This window comes from Camelus ferus, chromosome 12 (assembly GCF_009834535.1).
Source record: "Camelus ferus isolate YT-003-E chromosome 12, BCGSAC_Cfer_1.0, whole genome shotgun sequence".
In the NCBI taxonomy this organism is placed as follows: Eukaryota; Metazoa; Chordata; class Mammalia; order Artiodactyla; family Camelidae; genus Camelus; species Camelus ferus.
In genome coordinates, this window is record NC_045707.1 from 9,565,198 (window position 1) to 9,585,153 (window position 19,956).

At 51.7% G+C, this 19,956-nt stretch overlaps 1 protein-coding gene across 2 annotated transcripts; it reads right to left on the minus strand.

Moving 5' to 3' along the window:
* Positions 1–16,742: 16,742 nt before the first annotated feature.
* Positions 16,743–18,098, minus strand: LOC116667549. 2 transcript variants are annotated; one of them, XR_004324385.1, is made up of 2 exons: positions 17,137–18,098; positions 16,743–17,040 (listed from the first exon to the last, which is right to left on the minus strand). XR_004324385.1 is itself a non-coding variant. In XM_032492462.1 (2 exons), exons 1-2 carry the CDS (start codon positions 17,982–17,984, stop codon positions 17,037–17,039), a joined length of 702 nt encoding a protein of 233 aa, XP_032348353.1. In that variant the 5' UTR covers positions 17,985–18,098; the 3' UTR covers positions 16,743–17,036. The 2 variants fall into 2 exon arrangements, 1 of the variants encoding a protein (XP_032348353.1); XM_032492462.1 differs by having other exon boundaries at positions 17,287–18,098.
* Positions 18,099–19,956: the final 1,858 nt, after the last annotated feature.

A 19,956-nucleotide genomic window follows, 5' to 3' on the forward strand; every position in this document is an offset into this window, starting at 1 on the left:
GGCTCCCTCGGGGACCTGCCGGGATCTGCGTTTGTTCCCGGCATCCGGCGCTGGCCGAGACCTGCAGCCCCGGGCGCCCGGAGCCCGCGCCGCGGCTCCGCGGAGCTCTGTGTTGGAACTTGCAGGTTTCCGAACTCAGACCTCCTTCCAGCTGCCTTCCCATGGAGCTGCCGCAGCCCATCAGATTGCCCCAGGGATAAGTCACTGTCCCAGGTGCTGGGGCGGGTTGGCCAGGTGGTAAAAAGCAGTCCCCTGACCTGGGGCAAGCCGCTGCCTCACCCACCTGCGTCTCGGTGGCATTCCCTGGCCGTCCTGCCACCAACCCGCTACGTATGAGTCCACACCCTTCCCTCCACGTCCCCACCTGTTCATCCAGGCCCCAGCCCGTCCCCTCTGCCCCCTTGGCAATGGCCTTCTATCTCTGCTGCACCTTCCGCTGCTCCCTTCCCTCCAGCATGCGACACATGCAGGTCTCTCCTTCTTCAGGTTAAAAGCACCCTTGACGCCGCACCCACCTCCCTTCCACCACCACCCCAACACATCGCCCAACGCTCCTCAGCCCCATCAGCGGGTGCTATCACCACCCTCCACTGAAGAGGCTCCTAGCGGGTCAGCGATGAGTTCCATCTTGCCAAAGCCAAGGTCCCCTCAAGTCCATCTCGCGGCAGGTGATGGAACCAACCCACCTCCCTCTGGAAGCTCTTGTCCTCAGGCCTGCTGGCTCCCAGACCTCCCTGGGTGCCCCTTCTCTGCGCTGTGGCCGATCGGTCTTCTGGTCAACCTTAACCGCTCCCAGACTTCAATGACCAAAACACACTGAGGCTTCCCAAGTCCATATCTCCAGGCCTGCCCCAGCCCCCAGTCTCCTCCGATGTTTCTGCAGTGCCAGCTGAGGGCTGATGGAGGAGAGGGCTGAGTGAGCGCCATGTGAGGCCTGGCCCACAAGGTCTCCAACGCCAGGAGATACCGACGTGCACACAGGCAACCCTGTCTGGCACCTGTCCACGCGTGAGCACGCCTTCCCACCTCCGGCCTCCTGTGGTTCCACACTCACCCCCATGGCAGAAGAAACTGGTTGCCCTCCTGTGATCTCCACAGGCCTCCCTGGATGTCCTGTCCTGCCCCATCAGGGCTTCCTGGAGCTGGCCCGGGCACCAGCCGTTCCTGGACCAGGAGGCACCCCTGTGACTTCTGACCTCTGAGTCACTCTGTGGCATGAGGAATCTGAACTTCCTCAGGCCCCAGGGCTGAGACACGACGCCAGCCCCAGGGGTGTCACTCTCAGACCTCAGGCAGATGCTCCAAGTCACATGGACTTCCCAGTGTATCATCCCTGCTACCACCTAGAGCTGAGCCACTGTCACCCCTCACCTGGGCCACTGCCAGTGTCCCCTCCAGCGCATCCTCCCCATCCCCAGCTGCAAGAGAATCCTTCTAAGCTATTCAGACCTCACAGGTAAGTCTGCCCCCCGGCCAGCCTCTCCCACTCCCAGACCCTCTCCCCAGCAATGACCAGCCTTTCAGGCCAGTGGAAATCTGCTGTGAGTGAAAAATGATGAATTGCTGTCATAAGTTTACTTTCTCTGATTACTCTGACGTTACTTCTCTGTTTAACAACTTTGCTCATTTTTAATTGGATTTATGTCTTTTTCTTTTTTTTAAGCAGAGGAGCCTTTTTCTACTTAAATGTCACATAATATGAATTCAGATTCTTGCGGACAAAAGATAATTTTTAAAGACATTAAAGCATGATTCTCATACGAATAGAAAAATGAACGCATCTAAGATTTTACTTAACTCACTAATTAATAAGGGAACCAGTAAGATGTGAAAAACAGTTGAAAGGAGAATTTGAAGGACAGACATATGTGTAGGCAATCAGAAATGCTGAAATGAATTTGCTAATAGGTGCAAAACTGGTTAATATCCTATAGGGCAACAAAGTGTACTGTTTGGATTTTTCTTTATTATGAAATAGAATTCACTTATATCTCTACTGGAAAAATTCATTTGCTTTGTTATGGACAAGAATCATATGCCTTATAATCAATTTTCTACAGCTTGACTTCTACTCTGACAGAGCTGGTACTTGTCAACCTTTCCAAGTCCTTTTTGTAATATAGACTACTTTTGTAATCTTTGTATAGTTACATAAAAACAGGTAGTATAGTGATTTCTAATTTTTTATAATTTTAGAATTTTTCTCTCTCCTGGATGTCCTGAAATTCCATCGTGATGCATCTCGGTGTGGAATGTTGAGACTTTTCTTTTTGTTCATTTATTTATCTCACTTGGTGTTCACTGAGCATTTCTAATCTGATCACTCACACCTCCCTCAGTTCTAGGGAATTCCTGTTTAGTAAGTGACTAAATATTAATTATCTTCCTTTCTCACTAATACCTACTCTTGGGACTCTTAATAGGTAAGCGAGGCATCCTCTGGATTTGTCCTCCTTATTTCTTGATGAGAAGCCAGATATTAATTACATCATAGCTCCCCTTCACGGAACAAGTTGGGGCTTTTTTCTCCAAACCTTTCAAGATTTTCCCTTTTCCTCTGGCTTTAAGGAGTTTGACTATGATTTACCCAGAAGTGTTTTTACTTTTGTTTACCCTGCTTGGGATTTGTTGAGCTTCTTGGATCTGTAAATTAATGTTTTCCATTAATATTGAGACATTTTCCATCATTGTTTCTTTTTTTTTTTTTTTTTTTTTTCCTTATAGCTTTCTCCTCTCCTTCTGGGACTCCAATTACATGCATTTGGACAACTCAGTATTGTTTCTCAGGTTTCTGAAGTTCTATTCTTTTTCCTCCAATCTCATTTCTTTCCTTTCTTTGAGCTGAATACTTTCTGCTGATTTATCTTTAAGTTTACTGATCCTTTCTTCTGCTGTCTCCAGAATTAGAGCCCATGTAATGAATTTTTTAAATTTTGGTCATTGTCCTTTTTAGCTCTAGAATTTCTATTAAGTTTTCATTTGTCTGTGGAGATTCCCTATCTGTTCACTCATTGATACCATATTTTCATTTAATTCCTTGAGCATATTGTCTTTTAAACATGTTTTTCTTTTATTCTTTAAACACATTTAGAGTAACTGCTTTGAAGTATGTGGCTGCCAAACTTAAAATCTGGGCCATTCAGAGTTCATATCTCTTGACTTCCTTTGTGAGACACTCTTTCCTCTTTCTTAGATGGTCTAACAATTGGGGGTTGAAAACTGTCTATTGAAGATAATACATTGTAGCAGCTCAGGAATCAGGAGTTGATTGGAGAAAAGTCAGCAGAGGCCAGAGCATGCCAGGAATTGCAGATGTGGGAGGCCAAGGTCAGTCCCAATCAGAACTTTCACATTGTCATTTCCTCTGCCCAGAACAGTTTTCCTCTTTATTCTCCTCACTAAATCCTTCTTGTGCTAGACTTGGCTTCTCTTGGATACAGAATCACCCCCTTAGGGAAGTCTCCCCAAGCACCCTGACCAGGTTAAGACCCCTTGTTAAACACATTTATAAGTACGTTCTACAACTGCAGTAATTATGAACTTGTTTGTGTTCTCTCTTCTTTCACGTCTATCTCCCCAGCTACACTGGAAGGGAGATGAGAGCAAGGCTCAGCAGTATGCTGTTCCCACGTGCCTGGCACACAGAGAAGCTCCAAAAATATTTGTTTAATGAAGGAACGTTGCCTACTTTGCCTCCAGGACATTTTCCCAATTTGCTGTCTCACCAGCCAACCATAAGACTGTTTGTTCCCTGAACTCTCACTGGTACTCGCAATTTTTTCTAAGTACTTCCTTTAATCTTGCATAAGCTTTTCCTATCTAACAGTTGAAATTTTTATCTTAGGTTAATTGCATCTTTTGAAATTAAACCACTGAAAATATACACTTTCTATTCTGTAAGTTTTCTTCCCATATCCATTGCAGATATTTCATCTTGTTGATTTGCAGGGGGACTTTTTATGTTGAGTTAGAACGATTTTGTCTGGTACATATTTTTCCCAGTTAGTTGTCTGCCTTTCGACTCTGCTTATACTGTTTTTTCCCCACATGGAAATTTTATATAGAAAAAATCTTCATTACTTCCTTTATAGCTCCTGATGTGGGTGTCATTGCTTAGGAAGGTTTTTATCCACCTCAAAATAATACAAATAAATATATTTCCTCCCAGTGTATTTGTGGTTTCACTGTTTTAGCTTATGATTCTTAATCCATCTCAAGTTTATTTTGGTGCAAAAAGAGAGACTTGGGTCTACCATCAGGTCATTTTTCAGAATGGTTGCCAATTGCTCCATCCCTAATTTTTTTAAAAAGTATACCTAAACGGAGAAACTTGTATCCCCTACCTTCATCTCTTTCTAGATTTTCTATTCTTTTTATTGATCCACCCAGCCCAGTGATAATCCTATACTTTTTTGAAAATGATTGCTTTATAATACATTTTATAGATACTAAATTCCACTTGGAAGGCAGTTACACTCACTACTATACCACCAATGCACATTATTAAATTCCACTTGAAAATTTTTTGCTTTATTTATTCTACTAATATTTGTTGAATTCCTATTTTGAGTCCAATATTGTTCTAGGCACTGGAAACACAGCAATGACCAGCACAGATGAGAATTCTGTTTTCGTGGGACTTTCCTTCTGTTCAGACTCTCATTGTTCATCCACTCAGAGTCTTGTGAGCAGTAAGCGGCAAGTACTTTCAGTGCCAGAGGGTGGGAGATAAACTCAGATGCATGGTACTGAGTTCCCAATATTAAGAATACATTGGCCCAGGAACCAAGAGGAATACATGGGTCCAAGAAGTGGGACTGGCTCCTTTGCCATCCCCACAACCTTAGACTTGTCAAATGTGGGGTCCTGGCTCCCACAAGGAGATTCTTCCATCAGAAGGCAAACTAAAGATTCCACAGATCTTGAGATCCCAACTATCTATTGGCCATTTGGGCTTCTCATGCCAGCGTACCAAGAGGCAAAATATTAGTCACCATACTAGCAGGAGGAGCTAGGTTTGGGGACAGGCAGGAGTATTTGTCAGAACTAGAGAATTCACTGGAAGCAATGTCTCTTGTTGCATCCAAGATGGTGATAACAGTGAGGAATCCACAGCAGCCACCACGGGCCAGCAAGGGCGATGCCACGAAGGGCTTGAGTCCCTCAGTGATGAAGGTCTAGGTGCCCTCACCAGCCAGGCAACCTGGGCCAGGTGAGATGCACAGCTAGAATCTGTGAAGCAGGGTGGAGCTGGTGGGTAACAGTCAAGGCTTCAGACCAGCTGCACTGGTGGAAGCTATCTCTTGCTCTGCTAATAATACTATTTTTAAAACTTAGAGAGCTTGCTGCTGGCTATGAACTTGAAGAGAACTCTGGCAGATTAAACTTTTTCAAAGGCACAAGCAGATATGAGCGTTGCGAGGGGTGGACTGTATTGACACCTCGAAGACACCATCTCAGAGTCCTCTCAGTCCCGCCTCTTACTCCAGCCACTGCCACTGTAGCCGGTTTGACAGTGGCTCCGCCAGCTTTGGACTGGTGCAACCAGACAGCACCTTACCTTGGGCGCACGCTGGATAGCTCTTGCTGCCTGCTCTGGTGCTCCTCTGAGTATGTGATTTAGGGCACGGGGTGAACCCACTCTGCACTCACACTCACCCAGCCCAGAAGTGTGGGGGCATCAACGTTCCCAGAGCCATCTTGGACCAACGGCGGACCATCCTGCACCAATGGTGAGCAGGATCTGGTGGATAAGAGCTTCCACCTTTATCCCCTGGGTTGATAGATCTGAAGTGTATTTCAGGAGTACCCCCGAATTCCCTAGGATCGAGTACCCTCCCCCGTAGCAGTGATGGACCTGATAAAGCGTCCTTTCTTGGTTTCCCCTAGGATCTCCTTCCCAACTGAGCTGCCAGCAGGCAAGGCTTTATCTCAGATTCTGTTTTCAAGGAAACTGAATTAAGGCATGCCATCGCTGACAGACAAATGTCAAAAAATAACCTCAAACTTGAATAAACACAAGTGCTGTGAAGGAGTAACACAGCGTGGTGAGATGGAGTTGTGACTCTAGAGTTCCGCCAAGCCACAGGGCACTATCTAATCTACAATTGAATTAATTTAAATGGAATAAGATTTAAAATGCAGCTTTGCAGTAGCTCTCACCACGGTTGAAGAACTCAGCAGTCACACGTGGCTAGTGGCTACTGTATCGAGCAGTTCAGATGTAGAACATTTGGGCCATCACGGAAAGTGCCATTGGACACTGTTTCTCTAGATGATTTGCCCGATACCTGCTGCTCTGCACTGTACTGCAAGTATGGAAATGTTCGGTTTTACCTTTTATTTCCAGCAACCAGCACAGGGACTGGCACAGAATCAGAGAGAGAGTTGAGAGAGAGAGAGGAAGGGAGGGAGGGAGGGAGACCAGCTTAGCGGTGGACACAGAGGGGGATTCCTGCCGCCATTTGGGACCAAAGCCTTCCTCTGCCACCTCCCTCATGGCCCTCATGCCACTCAGTGAAGCTGCCAGCTTCAGTGTCTGAGTCAGTTTGTCCCTTAGGGCCTGAACCCCTTCTCCCGACGGGCTGGGACAGGACAGCCCTGCCCAGCAGGCTCTGCCTGGATGCTGACAATGGGTGTTGGACACTCAGACCCCACCCCTTCCCTCCAGCTCCCAGCTCATCCCACAAGGAGCCGTTTGGGACCTCAGGCCTGGGGACCAGGAGGAATGGGGAAGAAAGGACAAAACTGACAGGGTTCCATGTCAGGACATGTGCAGGACAGAGAGAGAGAGCAAGAGAGGATGTTGAGCATCAAATAAACGCAGGCATTGACTGAGATCTTACCATGTGCCAGGCAGGCACCAAACTATGGATGTGATCTGATTTCACAGAGGAGGAAACTGAGGTCCAGGAAGGTGAAGCAGCCTGTCTTGGGGCACAGGACTACCGAGCAGCGAGCCAGGGTCAAGTCCAGGCAGGCTGGCTGCAGCGCTGTCTTCCTTGCCTGCGTGCCCGCCCAGGACAAGGGCAGGATGGGGCTGTGGGACCCGAGCCAAGTGTCCACGTTTCCTTCCTCCTCTCCTGGGCCCGAGAGGCTCTAAGACCTTGCTATCACCCTTGGGCCAGCCCCCGCCAGCCCAGCCAGCCACCCACCCCATCCCCTCTGCCTGTGACCCAGGCCCAGAGTGGCTGGAGCGCTTGAGGAGGTGGTTCTGCCTCCAGCCAGAGACCCCGGGGGCTGATTTCACACTGGAGCCCCCACCATGATGTCAGCACGGCCAAAGTGTCCTCTTTCACTGCCCCTGGGGTGACACAAGCCAGCTTCTCTCTCTGCACGGGATCTGGGGGCACCCACTAAGTCCCAGGTGCTCACAAGGCGCCAGGATGGAAAATATGACTCTCTTCTTCCCCCAGCGTGGGATCACTTTTCCATTGCTAATTTCGGAGGAATCCAGTGAAGTAGTGGAAAGACCTAGAAGGCGGGAGACCTGGTTCTCTCCCCGGCCTGTCTAGGCTTCTGACACATGCCCCCAGAGCCTCAGTCTCCCCTTCGGTGGGTCGGGAACCAGGAGCCGTGATGCTCAGGGCCCTGTCCCATTTGGATTCTCCAAGATGCCCAGGTGTCAGTGAGGCCCAGGGGTTTCACGGGCAGCCGCTGGCGGACAGCTGGGACTACAGTTTTTCTGGGTTTTTTTGTTTTCAAACATGTCTTTGGGAGTGAAGACCAGTCAATCGTGACTTACCAATTTTATTTCAGAAATTGTATTTTACCATTAGGAGTACGAAGGACCTGAGAATTTACACATGGCTCCCCTACCCCAGCCACCCTCTGGAGGTCGCAGCTTTATCCCCAGAGCGGCCAGCTTTTCAGCCAACTGAGGACACGACGGATGCGCACGTTGGCCCCGAGCCTCCTGTGTGCACCAGGCACATTTTCATCCGTGCCCATCCTGGGAGGTTCGTACATTGTTATTGCCATCTTGCAGCCATTCTCCCTCCCTGCCAGAATCAGACCAACTCTTTGCCATCACTTTCTCCAGGAAGCCTTCCCCGACTTCCCTGCTGGGCATCCACTGGCCCAGTGGACCATGGCATCCACGTGTGTCCCACCACATCCAGACTTCCTCTCCCCTCCCAGCTGTGCCCACGCTGAGAGCAGCAGCCTCGGCACCTGGCACCATGCCTCATGATGCTTGCTGCCCTGAGTGTCAGGGGAAGAGGTGAGGACCTGGTGCTTGCGTTCAGGGACAGAGTCAAACTGCCAGTCTCCTGTGCAAATCTGGGGGCTAAGTCTGCCTTGGCTCTGGGGGCCAGAGTGGCCTCACCTGGGAACCCTCAGGAGTCCGAGGGGTTTTTCATTCACTTTACCCCTGCCCCATCTCATTCTTCTGCCCTGGAACCTCCCTTAGCCAGATCGACTTCTAGATTTTGTTATAATTTTCATGTTTTTAGTCCTGCAGACCACCCATGAGGCGGACTGTATAAATGCGAAGAAGTAGAAGGAAATTTTGCCCAAGGAAGGGATTTCCTTCACGTGCGTTCTTCATGTCTTGTGCCTTTCAGAACCATCCCTCTGCCTGAAGTGCTCTCCACTCTCTTCTCCTGTTGAGAAGCTGCTCATCCTCCTCAAGACTCACTTCAGGCAGCCCCCTCCCAAGAACCTTCCTAGACCCCCCCCACTGCCCCCTCCAGCTCCACCACGCCCACCACCCACATGGTTCCTCCTTCACCTCCCTCACCATTTGCTTCCTTATCCATCCCTTCCCACCCCTCCTGCCTCCAGACATGCACTGAGCTCCTCAAGGTCAAGGACAGGGTCTCATGCCCTTTGGGGGGTCTGTCCCCAGGGTCCAGCCCAAAGAGTCCTCCATATGCGAGTCAGCTGCTGGAAACCAGTAACACCAGCACATTCAGGAGCCCTGGCTGTGAAGGATGCCCCATCCTTTATAAAGCCATCCTACTCACGTATCTAAGAAAGTGGAAACAATCTTTTGCCATCTTCTCTACACTCACTTCATTTATTACCCAGGGAAACTGAGGACCAGAGAGAAGATGTCTGGCCAAGATCACCTTGTCTGAACCTCTCACTCTTGCCCTGGGTCCTCTCTGCAGCAGAACTGGCACCTTGGTGGGGACAGCCTCAGACGTGTACTCCCTGCAGACCACCAACACACACGGGGTCTCCCTCACACCTGGGCAGCCCCTGCACCCACAGGATCGGCCCTCACACCCACTGCCTCCGTGAGGTAGGCAAGCAGGGGCCAGACCCCTGAGTCCCAGGAGAACAATGTCCCAGTCACCAGCCAGCTTCAGGGCTGGAATATCTCACTCTGGGCCTCTGTTTCCTACTGTGAAGGTGTCCAATTCAAATTAATAGAAGGTGCTAGAATCACCTGGTCATGCCCACGTGCATAAAAATCCACTTAAGCTTCCCACGTGGTCTGTGTGCTTTCTGAGTGCAGCTGCTTGCCTGCTTAGTCTCATAATAAAGACCATATCCAGGCCGGTGAGGACAGATGTCATGGGACCCACACTGTGGCCTGGCACCACTTCAGCAACTTGTAATTTAGTGACTCGTGGAGTGGTCTCCCTGGTCATTTCTCTTTGAAGGGCTCCTTATGGACTGGTACGACCCTGTTGTCCCCATGATGGGGACACCCAGGCGGCAGGGACTGCAGCTCAGCCGCGGAGAACACTACTTTAAAAGGGACATCGGTGAAGGGTGTCGACAACAGAAGGAAATGCCCAGTGACAAAGGCAAGACGCTGAATTGCAAGAGTTCATCCCCTGCAGAGAGAAGGAAGATGCCGTAAAGAGAGGGGATGGGGCAGAAACCCACCCTGGGTCAGGCCGTGATCAGGGTGACCTTTATCTTGTTACTGATCATTTAGAAGATTTAAAGAATAAAACCAGTAAGAGAAAGACAGGAGGACAGGAGGGCAGGAGGGAGGGAGGGACAGTCACCTAAAAGAGCCTAAGATCCCTGGGACGCAGCCACAGAGGCCAGGGGCGCGGGGCGCGGGCCAGAGCCCCTGCGGGGCCGGGGTCGCCTCCCCCGGCCGCGCCGCCCCGCGGGCCCGCGCCGCCCCGCCGCGCCGGGTGAATCCGCATTGGCATTCCGCGCCGCGCCGCCGGGTGCGTGCCCGCGCCGTTCCCAGCCCGCGGCTCCGCGCGGGGACAGTGGCGCATTGTTCGCCCGGACACCCCGGGCGGCGCAGCGCCCTCGGGGCTTGGCGCGGCCCCGCCGCGATTTGCATGCGCTCCAGTCACAAAGGTTCAAGGTCAGGAGCGCGGGGCGGCCGAGCCCCGCCCGGCCCAGGCGCTATTCTTCGCCCCGGCGGCGGGAATTCCTCGCCGCCTGCGCCCGGGCCGCCCCTGCGCGTGAATGGCCGAGCGCCGCCGCCGTCTGAGGCGCTTTGTGTCTCGGCCTGGCCAGCTGGGCCCGCGAGGGACGTGCCAGCTCGGCCGGCGGAGCCCCCGCGCCAGCGCCCCTCGCCCATGCTAATCAGCCTGGCAGCGCGACTGGGCGGGCGGCCCGGTGGGAGCTCCCCCCAACCACGGTCCCTGCCAGGAGCCCCTCAGCCTCCCCTGCTGCCGGGAGGCCCCCAAGTCCCCTGCCAGGGGTCCCCCACTGCCCACCCCTCTGCCAGGTGCCCTGCACCCCACTCCACCTCCACCCCTCCTACCAGGGGACCCTCCTCTCCAGCTGCTAGGAGCCTTCCCGCCCCTATGGGAAAGGCAGGGCCACGGTCAGGGGCGTGGCTGGCCAGGACAGGTTGCTCGGGATGGTCTCCAGAGGCCCGTCTGGAGGGTCTCCCAGCAGGCTGCAGGGAACGTGGTGGTCAGACAGCCCTCCCACAGGAGACGGCCTCTCCCGCAGGCCTCCAGCCTGGCAGCCTGGAGGCCTGGGTCACTCGTCACAGCATCATGGTCATCATTCTCATGAAGGCCTTGGTCACTAGTGTTGTAATTGCGCCCCCACTCCCAGGAGTGGGAGCTTTTTGTGGAACAGGAGCTGCTGGATCCCCACAGCACACAGCACCCAGGACTGTATTTACTGACTTCACAATCGGATGGATGGATGCCAGCCCTCGTGGGCTACACTGTGTGGTGGAGGGGACAGGCCGTGGCATTTGGCATTTTCAGTACTTAGAAAGAGGCATAGAGCCCTGCTTGCGAGAACACCCCTGGGCCTCTGGTCCGCACTGCCCCCTCCAGGAGGGTCCCCACTTCTGACCCTCCGAGGAGGCTGGGAAGTTGTCTCTCTGCAGGAATGTGAGCCGGCACACACGGCCCCGCTGGGGTGCCCGTCAGGAGGTCTGGAGGCTGGTGCTGCAGAACCGGAGACCCTCAGTTTTCTGCAGCATCTGTCCTCATGGCACAGGAGGAGGCCTGAAGGTTGGGCAGCATCGTGCTCTGGGGTACATTTCTGTGGGGTCTCCAACAGCAGCCAGGAATGAGCTGAGCCTCATATCCAGGCCCAGGCCCAGGAAGGAGGGACTGGGTGAGGTGGTGGCATGGAGCACCAGAGAGGGGACTCCCAGCCCCAGACAGGCCCTCAGGTGGTGGAGAGTCCAGCCTTGGGAGTCAGGCAGATTCAGGTCCAAGTCCCTTCCCCAGCGTTCACTCACTCTGTGCCCCTGGTGGGTCTCTGCTTCTCTCCCAGCCTATGAAATGGGCATAGTTATGTTTTCCTGGCTGCTCTGAGCATCACTCAGCATCACCTGGCGTTAGACTCTCCAGTTTCCCTAACTCATCCCTGCTCAGCTGATCCCACTGTTAGCTATTTTCAGCCAGCCCAGCACACGATACTTCCCAACGCGGAATATCTTCTCCCAGCACCCACCCCCCCACTTCTCCATCTACCCTTTGTCAACCTGTAAGATGTGCTCAGATACCACTTCCTGCAGAAAGCTGTCCCTGACCTTATCTCCAACCCCCTCCCCCTTCCCCACACTTTCCATGTCACCTTAAGGAATTTGTCTCCAAACACCAGGGCAATAGGGAGCCACTGTAGGCTTTAAGCAGAGAGTAGTAACTCTCCCTGGTGACCTCAACAGGGAGCACAGAGAAAGGGGTTCTCAGACATCTGGAACTCACAGCCTGGTCAAATTTCAAAGGAAATATTGCAGATCTACTGGATATTGCCAACTTTCTATTTTTCCATGTTGGGATCTTTAGAAAAATAGCTATAATCTCCTCTCTTGAAAGGATTTTTTTTTTAAATAGAAGTACTGGGGATTGAACCCAGGACCATGCATGCTTGGCGTGTGCTCTACCAGTGAGCTATTCCCTACCCCCAAAAGGATAGTTTTAAACAAACAAACAAAAAAAAAAAAAAAAAAAGGAAGACAATCTCAAGATAACATCCATCTTCTCAGACTGAACCCATTTGGCATCATGAACAGCTTGCCACGTCATCCTCATATTTGTCATTCACCTGGAAACTTGCAGACTTGGTCACGGCTGGGCCCTCACTGGGGTGTGTCCTCTCTGGACCACTGCCTTTCCTGACCCCACTGGACCAGGAGGGTCTCCTAATGATCCCTTGACTCCGCTGGGGTTCTCTAGCCTGGCGGCTCTCAGAGACCGACCCAAGGTACCCAGTCAGTCATTGCAATGAGTGGAACCATGACGAGGGTCCCCAGGGGTGGCCTGCACCTGTGACACAGGTCCTTCAGACCACTAAGATGGAAGGATGTTTCTGAGGACAGAGAAGAGGGTGCAAAGGTCAGATGCCCCCTGTCTGTCTGTTCCTGTTTTGTGAGACAAAAAACTTGCAAATGTGTTAATGTACACTTGGGCATTTGGCCCTCCTGCCACAGGCAGGGGGATCCAACCGCTCGAGGGGGAGGGGAGGAAAGGGACACCACAAGTGAAGCAGCTGCATGGAACCTCACGGAGTGTTCTAGAAGGAGACTCATCCTCACTTCCTTGGGGCAGGCTGCACCATGGGCCTTTTGCTGATGGCAGGGTGGGCACCATCAGTAAGTTAGCATTGACATCCTGCGCCCAGTCTCAGAGCTGGGAGGCCCGGAGTGGTCGCTGAGGGCTGCGGCCCAGAGAGGGACAACTCTTGTCCAAAGTCACACAGCCAGATTACACTGGAAAAACAACTGCTCTCTTAGGTGATGTGAACTTGTAATCTTGTTTCCAGCTTTCCTTTGCCCTTTTATCCCCTTGTCAAAAATAAATTTCAAGCTTTCCTGTTTCCAGATGTGTTATGTGTTTGAAACTAGATGGTCTGAATTAGTTTCGGACCAGTGCTGCTCAGCGTCGGGTGTTCGGCTGCTTGCTTTTACCAGCCGTGCTGTCTTGGCCCTGCTGCCCCAATCAGGATGTGATCTGACGCCTGCGACAGGCCCTGGGCTAGGCGCTGAGGGCACTGAAGACTCATATCCTCGCTCTCCAGACACTCACGGCCTGGTGGGGCTCCAAGGCGAGGGTGTTGGGCTTGGTACCAAAGGCCAGAAGAGCCGGGCACTGCAGGAGTGGCGTGTCCTAGCCCGGGGATCTACCCCAGAAGGCTTCCTGGAGGAGGTGGTAACTGGGCTGAGCCTTGTCTGTGGTACAAGCTCAATAACCAATATTGTTATTCACAGCAGAAGTAAGGGGAGAAGAAGCTGGGGAAGAAACGTGGGGCGGGTGGGAAGAACATCCCCTTCAGAGGGAACAGCATGTGAGAAAGGCAGGCAGTTCTCTCTGGTGGGAGAAGGGGAGAGGCGGTGTTGGGGAAAGGGTGGGAGGGGAGGCTGGAGAGAGAGGCAGGGACCACCTGCTTAAGCAGGGTGGGGACAGGAGCTGTGTGCCTGAGGAACCACTCTGGCAGCCACACTGGAGGAGGCAGCAGCAGTGAAGAGGTGACTGTCCAGATGAAGAGGGGAGGATGGGCTGATTACTGGTGCCTCAGAGGAAGGATGGCCAGGACTTTGTATCTCCAGTGTCCCTGGTGGCCTTGCTGGTAACTAGGATGGACAGATGCGGAGGGGATACCCCATGCCAGCCTTGGGTTTGGGGCTGAGAATAGTGACCCCTGGAGGGTCATACAAGACACCCTGTGCTGCCGTGACTAGGGTGCAGGAATCCTGCCTCACACCAAAGACATGTCCAAGCCCGTGGGCCCCACAGTGGAGGATGCCATCTTCCACGCTACAGCGAAGAACCAGGTGGACCCTCGTTGAAGTTGGGGGTCCTCCCACACCCCACCCTTAGGAAATGGTCCAGGTGGTCCCAGCGGTGCCAGCAAACAAGTACTGAAAAATACTCAGTGGCCTCTAGAGGCAAGTAGGCATCTCACCTTCCCCAGGGGCCGTGGGTCCCAGGCCACCGTCCCGGCAGAGCTCAGAGCCCAGGTCCTCCCTGCCAGTCCTTGGGATTGTTCAGCAAAGGCAAGAGGCAGGTGTCCACAGAGACCCCCTCCCAGAACAGTGGGGTTCCTGCTGTGACAGACCTCTTGCCCGGGAGAACGAAGGTATCTCTGTGTAAAATACACACCCGCAAAGACTCACGTGCCCCTGGGACTGGAATGAGCCGCTCATCCTTCCTGGAGGGCCAGTGGGTAATGTACTTGAGAGGCTTTAAAAGGCAAATCCTCTGTGAAGTTACAAGTATTCCCTGAGGAGTATCTAAATTATTAGAATTTAGAACTTAGGAATTATTAGAGAGGTGCAAGGAGCATGTCCACACAGCTCCTCTGTGCATCACCGAGACAGCCGACAACGAATGACAGGGTCCAGAAGTTACATCTGAACAGCGGACCATTCTGCAAACATTAAAACGTGGGCTGCAGAGACGTATTTATAAGCAAGGTGTTAGTGAAAGTGCAGATTATAAAGCATGAAATACGAGCGCAGTGATTTCAGGTGTGGATTATGAGTAGTGAAGGAAGAAAGACTGGTCACATTCACCCGAGTTTCAACGGTGGTTTCTTTCAGATGGGATTCTATGTATTTGTTATTTTCTCGTGGGTGCTTTTCTGTGTTTGTTGATGACAATAAACATGTATTATATTTACAGTCAAGACAAAAAGAGTGGCGTGTATGTATGCGTGTGTGTGTGTGTGTGTGCGTGTTTCAAAGGCCCAGAAAGAAAACACCAAGTTCAGATAAAGATCCACAGTGACTCACTGCTTCCCCAAAGCAGGTTTCTCTCTCTCAGCTTGGAAATTATTATGGAAAATCCTGTAAGTAAGGCCAGACTTGGCCCCTGCTTCCCTAGAACAGAGCTCCTCAGAAGGGCTGTCCGGACCACCTGGGCAGGGTCACCCATAAGGAGCTTGCTACATATGCAGGCCCGGACCCACCCAGGCTTCCTAGAACGAAAATCTAGGAGAGCTCGTCCTCCCTCCTGCCCAAGAAATGTCTTTGTTGTGTGTGTGGTAAAATATACATAAAATTTACCATTTACCACTTCAGAGTCATGAAACATTCACATCTGTTGTGCAACCATCACTACCTTCCATCTCCTGAACTTCTCAACATCCCAAACTAAAACTCTCTACCTGGTAAATAGTAACTCCCCATTCTCCCCTCCCCGCAGCCCCTGGTGACCACAGCTCTACTTTCTGTCTCTGACTTTGACTACTCCACGTGACTCATATAGTGGGATCACAAGGTATTTGTCCTGTATCTGGCTTATTTCGCTTTGTATATGTTTTCAAGCTTCATCCAAGTTGCAGCATGTGTCAGAAGTCCATTCCTTTTTAAGGCTGAATAATATTCCATCATATGTATAGACTACATTTGGTTTATCTATTCATCTGTTGGTGGACACTAGGTTGTTACTACCTTTTGCCTATTGTGAATAATGCTATGAACATGGATTTGTAACTCTTTACTAAAGTTCCTGCTTTCATTTCTTTGGGGTATACACCTAGAAGTGGAGTTGCTGGGTGATAGGGCAATTCTGTTTAATTTTTCAAGAAACAGTCATACTGTTTTCCACAGTAGCTGCACCACTTCACATTCCCACAAGCAACACAGAGGGTTCCAATTGCTTTACATCCTCGCCAATGCCAGTTATTGTTATTTTAATAACAGCTATCTTAATATGTGTGAGGTGGTATTTCTTTGTGGTTTTGATTTGCATTTCCCTAATGATTAGTGATGTTGAGCATCTTTTCATGTGCATACTGGCTATTTATATATCATCTTTGCAGAAATGTCTGTAAAAGTCCTTTGCTTTCTAATTAGGTTTGTTGTTGAGTTGCAGGAGTTCTTTATATATTTTGGATATGAGCAATCTTTTTTGCATATACAGTGTTCTTGGGTCATACCACTTGTGAAAATATTCATGTATTACTTTTTACATAGGGAAAATATGTAAAGAAAAAAAGAAGGGTACAAGAAGCATGAGTGATTATATTCTTTGACTCAGCAATTCCACATCTAGGGATTCATCTTAAGGAATTTTTGTGAACATGTACAAAGATTTAGCTACAAGGATGTTCACTATAAAAGGAGGATGCAAGGAAGTGATGGAAACTAAAAAAAGCTAATGTCCAATCATCGCATATAGCTTAAATAAAACATGGGCGACCCTACACAGTACTCTGTGATTATAAATAACATTGTAGATGAATGCTCAGGGCAGTGGGGACACATAATTAGCCACGAATGAAAGGAGAAAGTTGCAAAACAGTATTTACAGTACGATCCCAATTTTGTTTCAAACATATGTGTAATTGTGTAAAGAGAAAGGAAAAACGCCGTGTTAATACTGGTAATCTCGTGTGGTAGAATCTAAGGTTATGTTTATTTTCTTCTTCGTGTTTTTTCAATTTTCCAAATTTCTACAGTAAACACGTGTGGCTTTACCGTAAAAAAAAATTAGTTATTTTTAAGGCATCCACAAGTCTATGTACAGTGTTAACCCGATTATGTGAAAAACCTCTGTATTTACAATTAAGAAAAAAGGACTCAAGACCAGAATCCACACTGAACTCTCGGCCGCCGTGGTTTGTGCGGTGAGACTCTGAGATTTCTCATTTTTATTTGCACTCTCCTAGGTCTTCCAAATTCCTTACTGTCTGGTTGGTTATCTGGTTAGGGAAGAGGGAAAAGACAGAAAATTGCTTTAATAAATGAGGATCTAAAGTAAATGAAAATCTTAAGTAGATGAAACTGAGCTCAAAAACCTCGGAGACGCGACCGAAAGCGGGTCCAAAAGCAAGAGGCGGGACGATGAAACTGAATCACCATCTCCTCGGCGGAACAGAGGCCCCGCCCCCGGCCGCGCGAGGCCCCGCCCAGGCCTCGTCCGCCTGACTGCGACGCTACGTCCTCACCGCTCGCTGCCCCGGCTGTTCCGTGGCGGCCGCGTAGGCGCCCCGCCCCCGGGCACGTAAGGCCCCGCCCCCCTCCGCCACGCTGCGTCCGCGCCGCCCGTCTGGTTAGGCTTGGTCTTGGCTTCCGGAGCGCGACGGAAGGGCGGGCGGCCGCCAAGGCCAAGGCTGCGAGGCCCCGCCGCAGAAGGGCGCGGTTCCCCGAGGGGCCCCCGCGCGCACTTCCGTCGTCCGCCTCTCTCCTGTCCCCGCCTGCCCCCGGTGCACGGGCCGCGGAGGCCGCGGTGGAGGGCCGCACAGCCGCGAGGGGTGGAGATCAAAGAGAGGCGGGCCGGCGGGGCCCCCCGGGACGCGCGCTGCAAGCCAGCCGGGCCGGAGGAAAGCGGGCGGATCAAAGCGCGCCGGGCCGCGGCTGGCCCTTCCGAGCGGCTGCCCAGGACGCAGCGCACCTGGGCGGGACGCAGGCTGCGGTGTCTGCAGTGCGGAGGCCGGCCCAGCGCGGCGACCTCCTCCTGCCCTCGGCGTGCTGTGTGCGCGTCAGGGGGTGCAGAGCCCTCCCTCCGCCGGCTGTGGCTGTGACTCGGGCTGAGGCCAAGTTTACAGTGCCACTTCAAAGATGGAAGGCCCAGCAGCCATAGTAGCGGCTGCCATTTATTGAAAACCAGCGCCAGGCAGCCTTGGGACGAATGCCTTTGTATCATCCCGTGACTCCTCACAGTAGCTCCATTAAGTGCTGATAAGCCAGTCACCTCCTTTCGCAGATGAGGGACTGAGATCAGAGAGGAGAAGGAGCCCAGCCTGCAGTTGGGCCCAGATGCTCCCTTGTCCGTCTCAGGCTTTTACACTTTGTGCTGACCTGGCTTCTGTGATTGAGGTTCCTCGCGGCGGGCGAGGCTGGCCTCTGGCTCTGTTACTCACCTTAGCTTACTGCTGCCTCATTCCCAGCAGGAAGACCTTCCTGCCCAGAGCTAAGCCCCTCTCCCCAGTCTGAAGGTGCCCAGCACCCATGAGCTCTGCCCCAGGAACATGGAGAGCCCATCCAAGTTAACACCCACCTGTTATTCGGGGTCCCTTTGCTCAGAGACACCTCTGTCCAGCCTCTGAGAAGAGGGTATGAAAAATCAAGTGGTCTCAGGATGGTGGGTTTGTTGGACCAAGTCAGCCATGCCAATGGCCCAAGGCCAAAAGTGTGGGTGCGAGCACCCCAGGGTCTTCATACACACACAAGTACGCACACACACACACCCAGTGTGGAAGGAACCAAACCCCCAACTACACCAAGGCTGCCTGCCTCTCCCAGCTCCGCCCACACCCTTCCTGGGAGACACAGAGGGGGCATTTTGTTTTCCACGTGGCTTTCTAGGTTGGTACACGAAGGCCGCGTGACGCTGGACATTGGCAGCAGATAGGACACGAGGCCCCAGCCCAGGCCAGCTCGAGGCCCAGCACAGCGTGCCTGCAGCAATCCAGATTTTCCAGCCTCCAAATGTACCTCGGAGAGGAAGCTGCACATTGGATTTTTTTTTTTTTTTTGGCTCCATATTAAAGAACAAAGCATGGGAACTGGACAGGCCCCTCTGTAAACAGAAAACACATGTTTTCTGAGAGAATGGGCTCTTCCTTTCCTGGTTTCTTCTCCCATGGACAAAGGCCTCCTTAGGTCTCCTGGCTTCAAGAACCTGGAGGCCTCAGACCCAGGGCTGAGAGGAGGTGATTATTTTTGCCCCAACTCAGAACACAACACCCACATTATTTTTTTTAATGGAGGTACTGGGGATTGAACCCAGGACCTCGTGCTTACCTCTACCACTGAGCTCTGCCCGCCCCGTACAACACCCACGTCCTTAAATGGGGGCAGGAGTTGGGTATTAATGGGTCACTTAGCAGTGGGGTGGGCCTAGCATGTGGTCCCAGGAAGGTAGCCCCTCAGGAACCTGAACAGTATTTGGATGGGGGGAGGGAGAGTCTGGACCGTTTGTACCCTCCAAGCACTTGAGAATCATTTTGGATTCTCCTTGGGCTAGCTCCAGATGAACATGTTTCATGGGGCCTGCTAGCCACACACAGGGGCGGAGACCTCTCTAACTCAGAAGAGAGCCTGGGGCCTGATGTCTGCAAAGAACACACTGTGACTGAGAGGGAACTGCTGTGTGACCTCACGCGTTTCTTAACATCTCTGAGCCATAGTTTTCTCATATATTTGGTTGTTGAGGATTAAATAAGATAATGGAGATAGCCCTGTCAGACACATAGAACCAATCAATAAGTGAAGGAAATCAAACTTTGTCTTTGTTTCAGTGGTGAGCTGTTTTCACCGCCTCCAGAGTGGCTGGAGAACCCTCTACAAATACCCAGGATTCCCATACTCCACAGAGCACCTCCTCTCCCCCCATCCTCCACAGGGCACTGGGCTCAACTACCCGCAGACCAGCTGCGACACCTCTTTGCAAGCAGTTGTCTCGGGAACGGATCATTCTTTTGAATCACTTCAGCAGCCTGGTCTCTATCCTCGAGGGAGATTTGATTTGGGGAAATAACCAGATGTCCTTTGGGCCAAGTCGGCTGAGTCGATGTGCACAAACCAAGCCAGGGCCCCCGTCCAGTGCCAGAATGTGCCACGACTGCAAAGTTGGGAGACTTTGTGGCTCCCAGCTCTGAAGGCAGTTTGGGAGG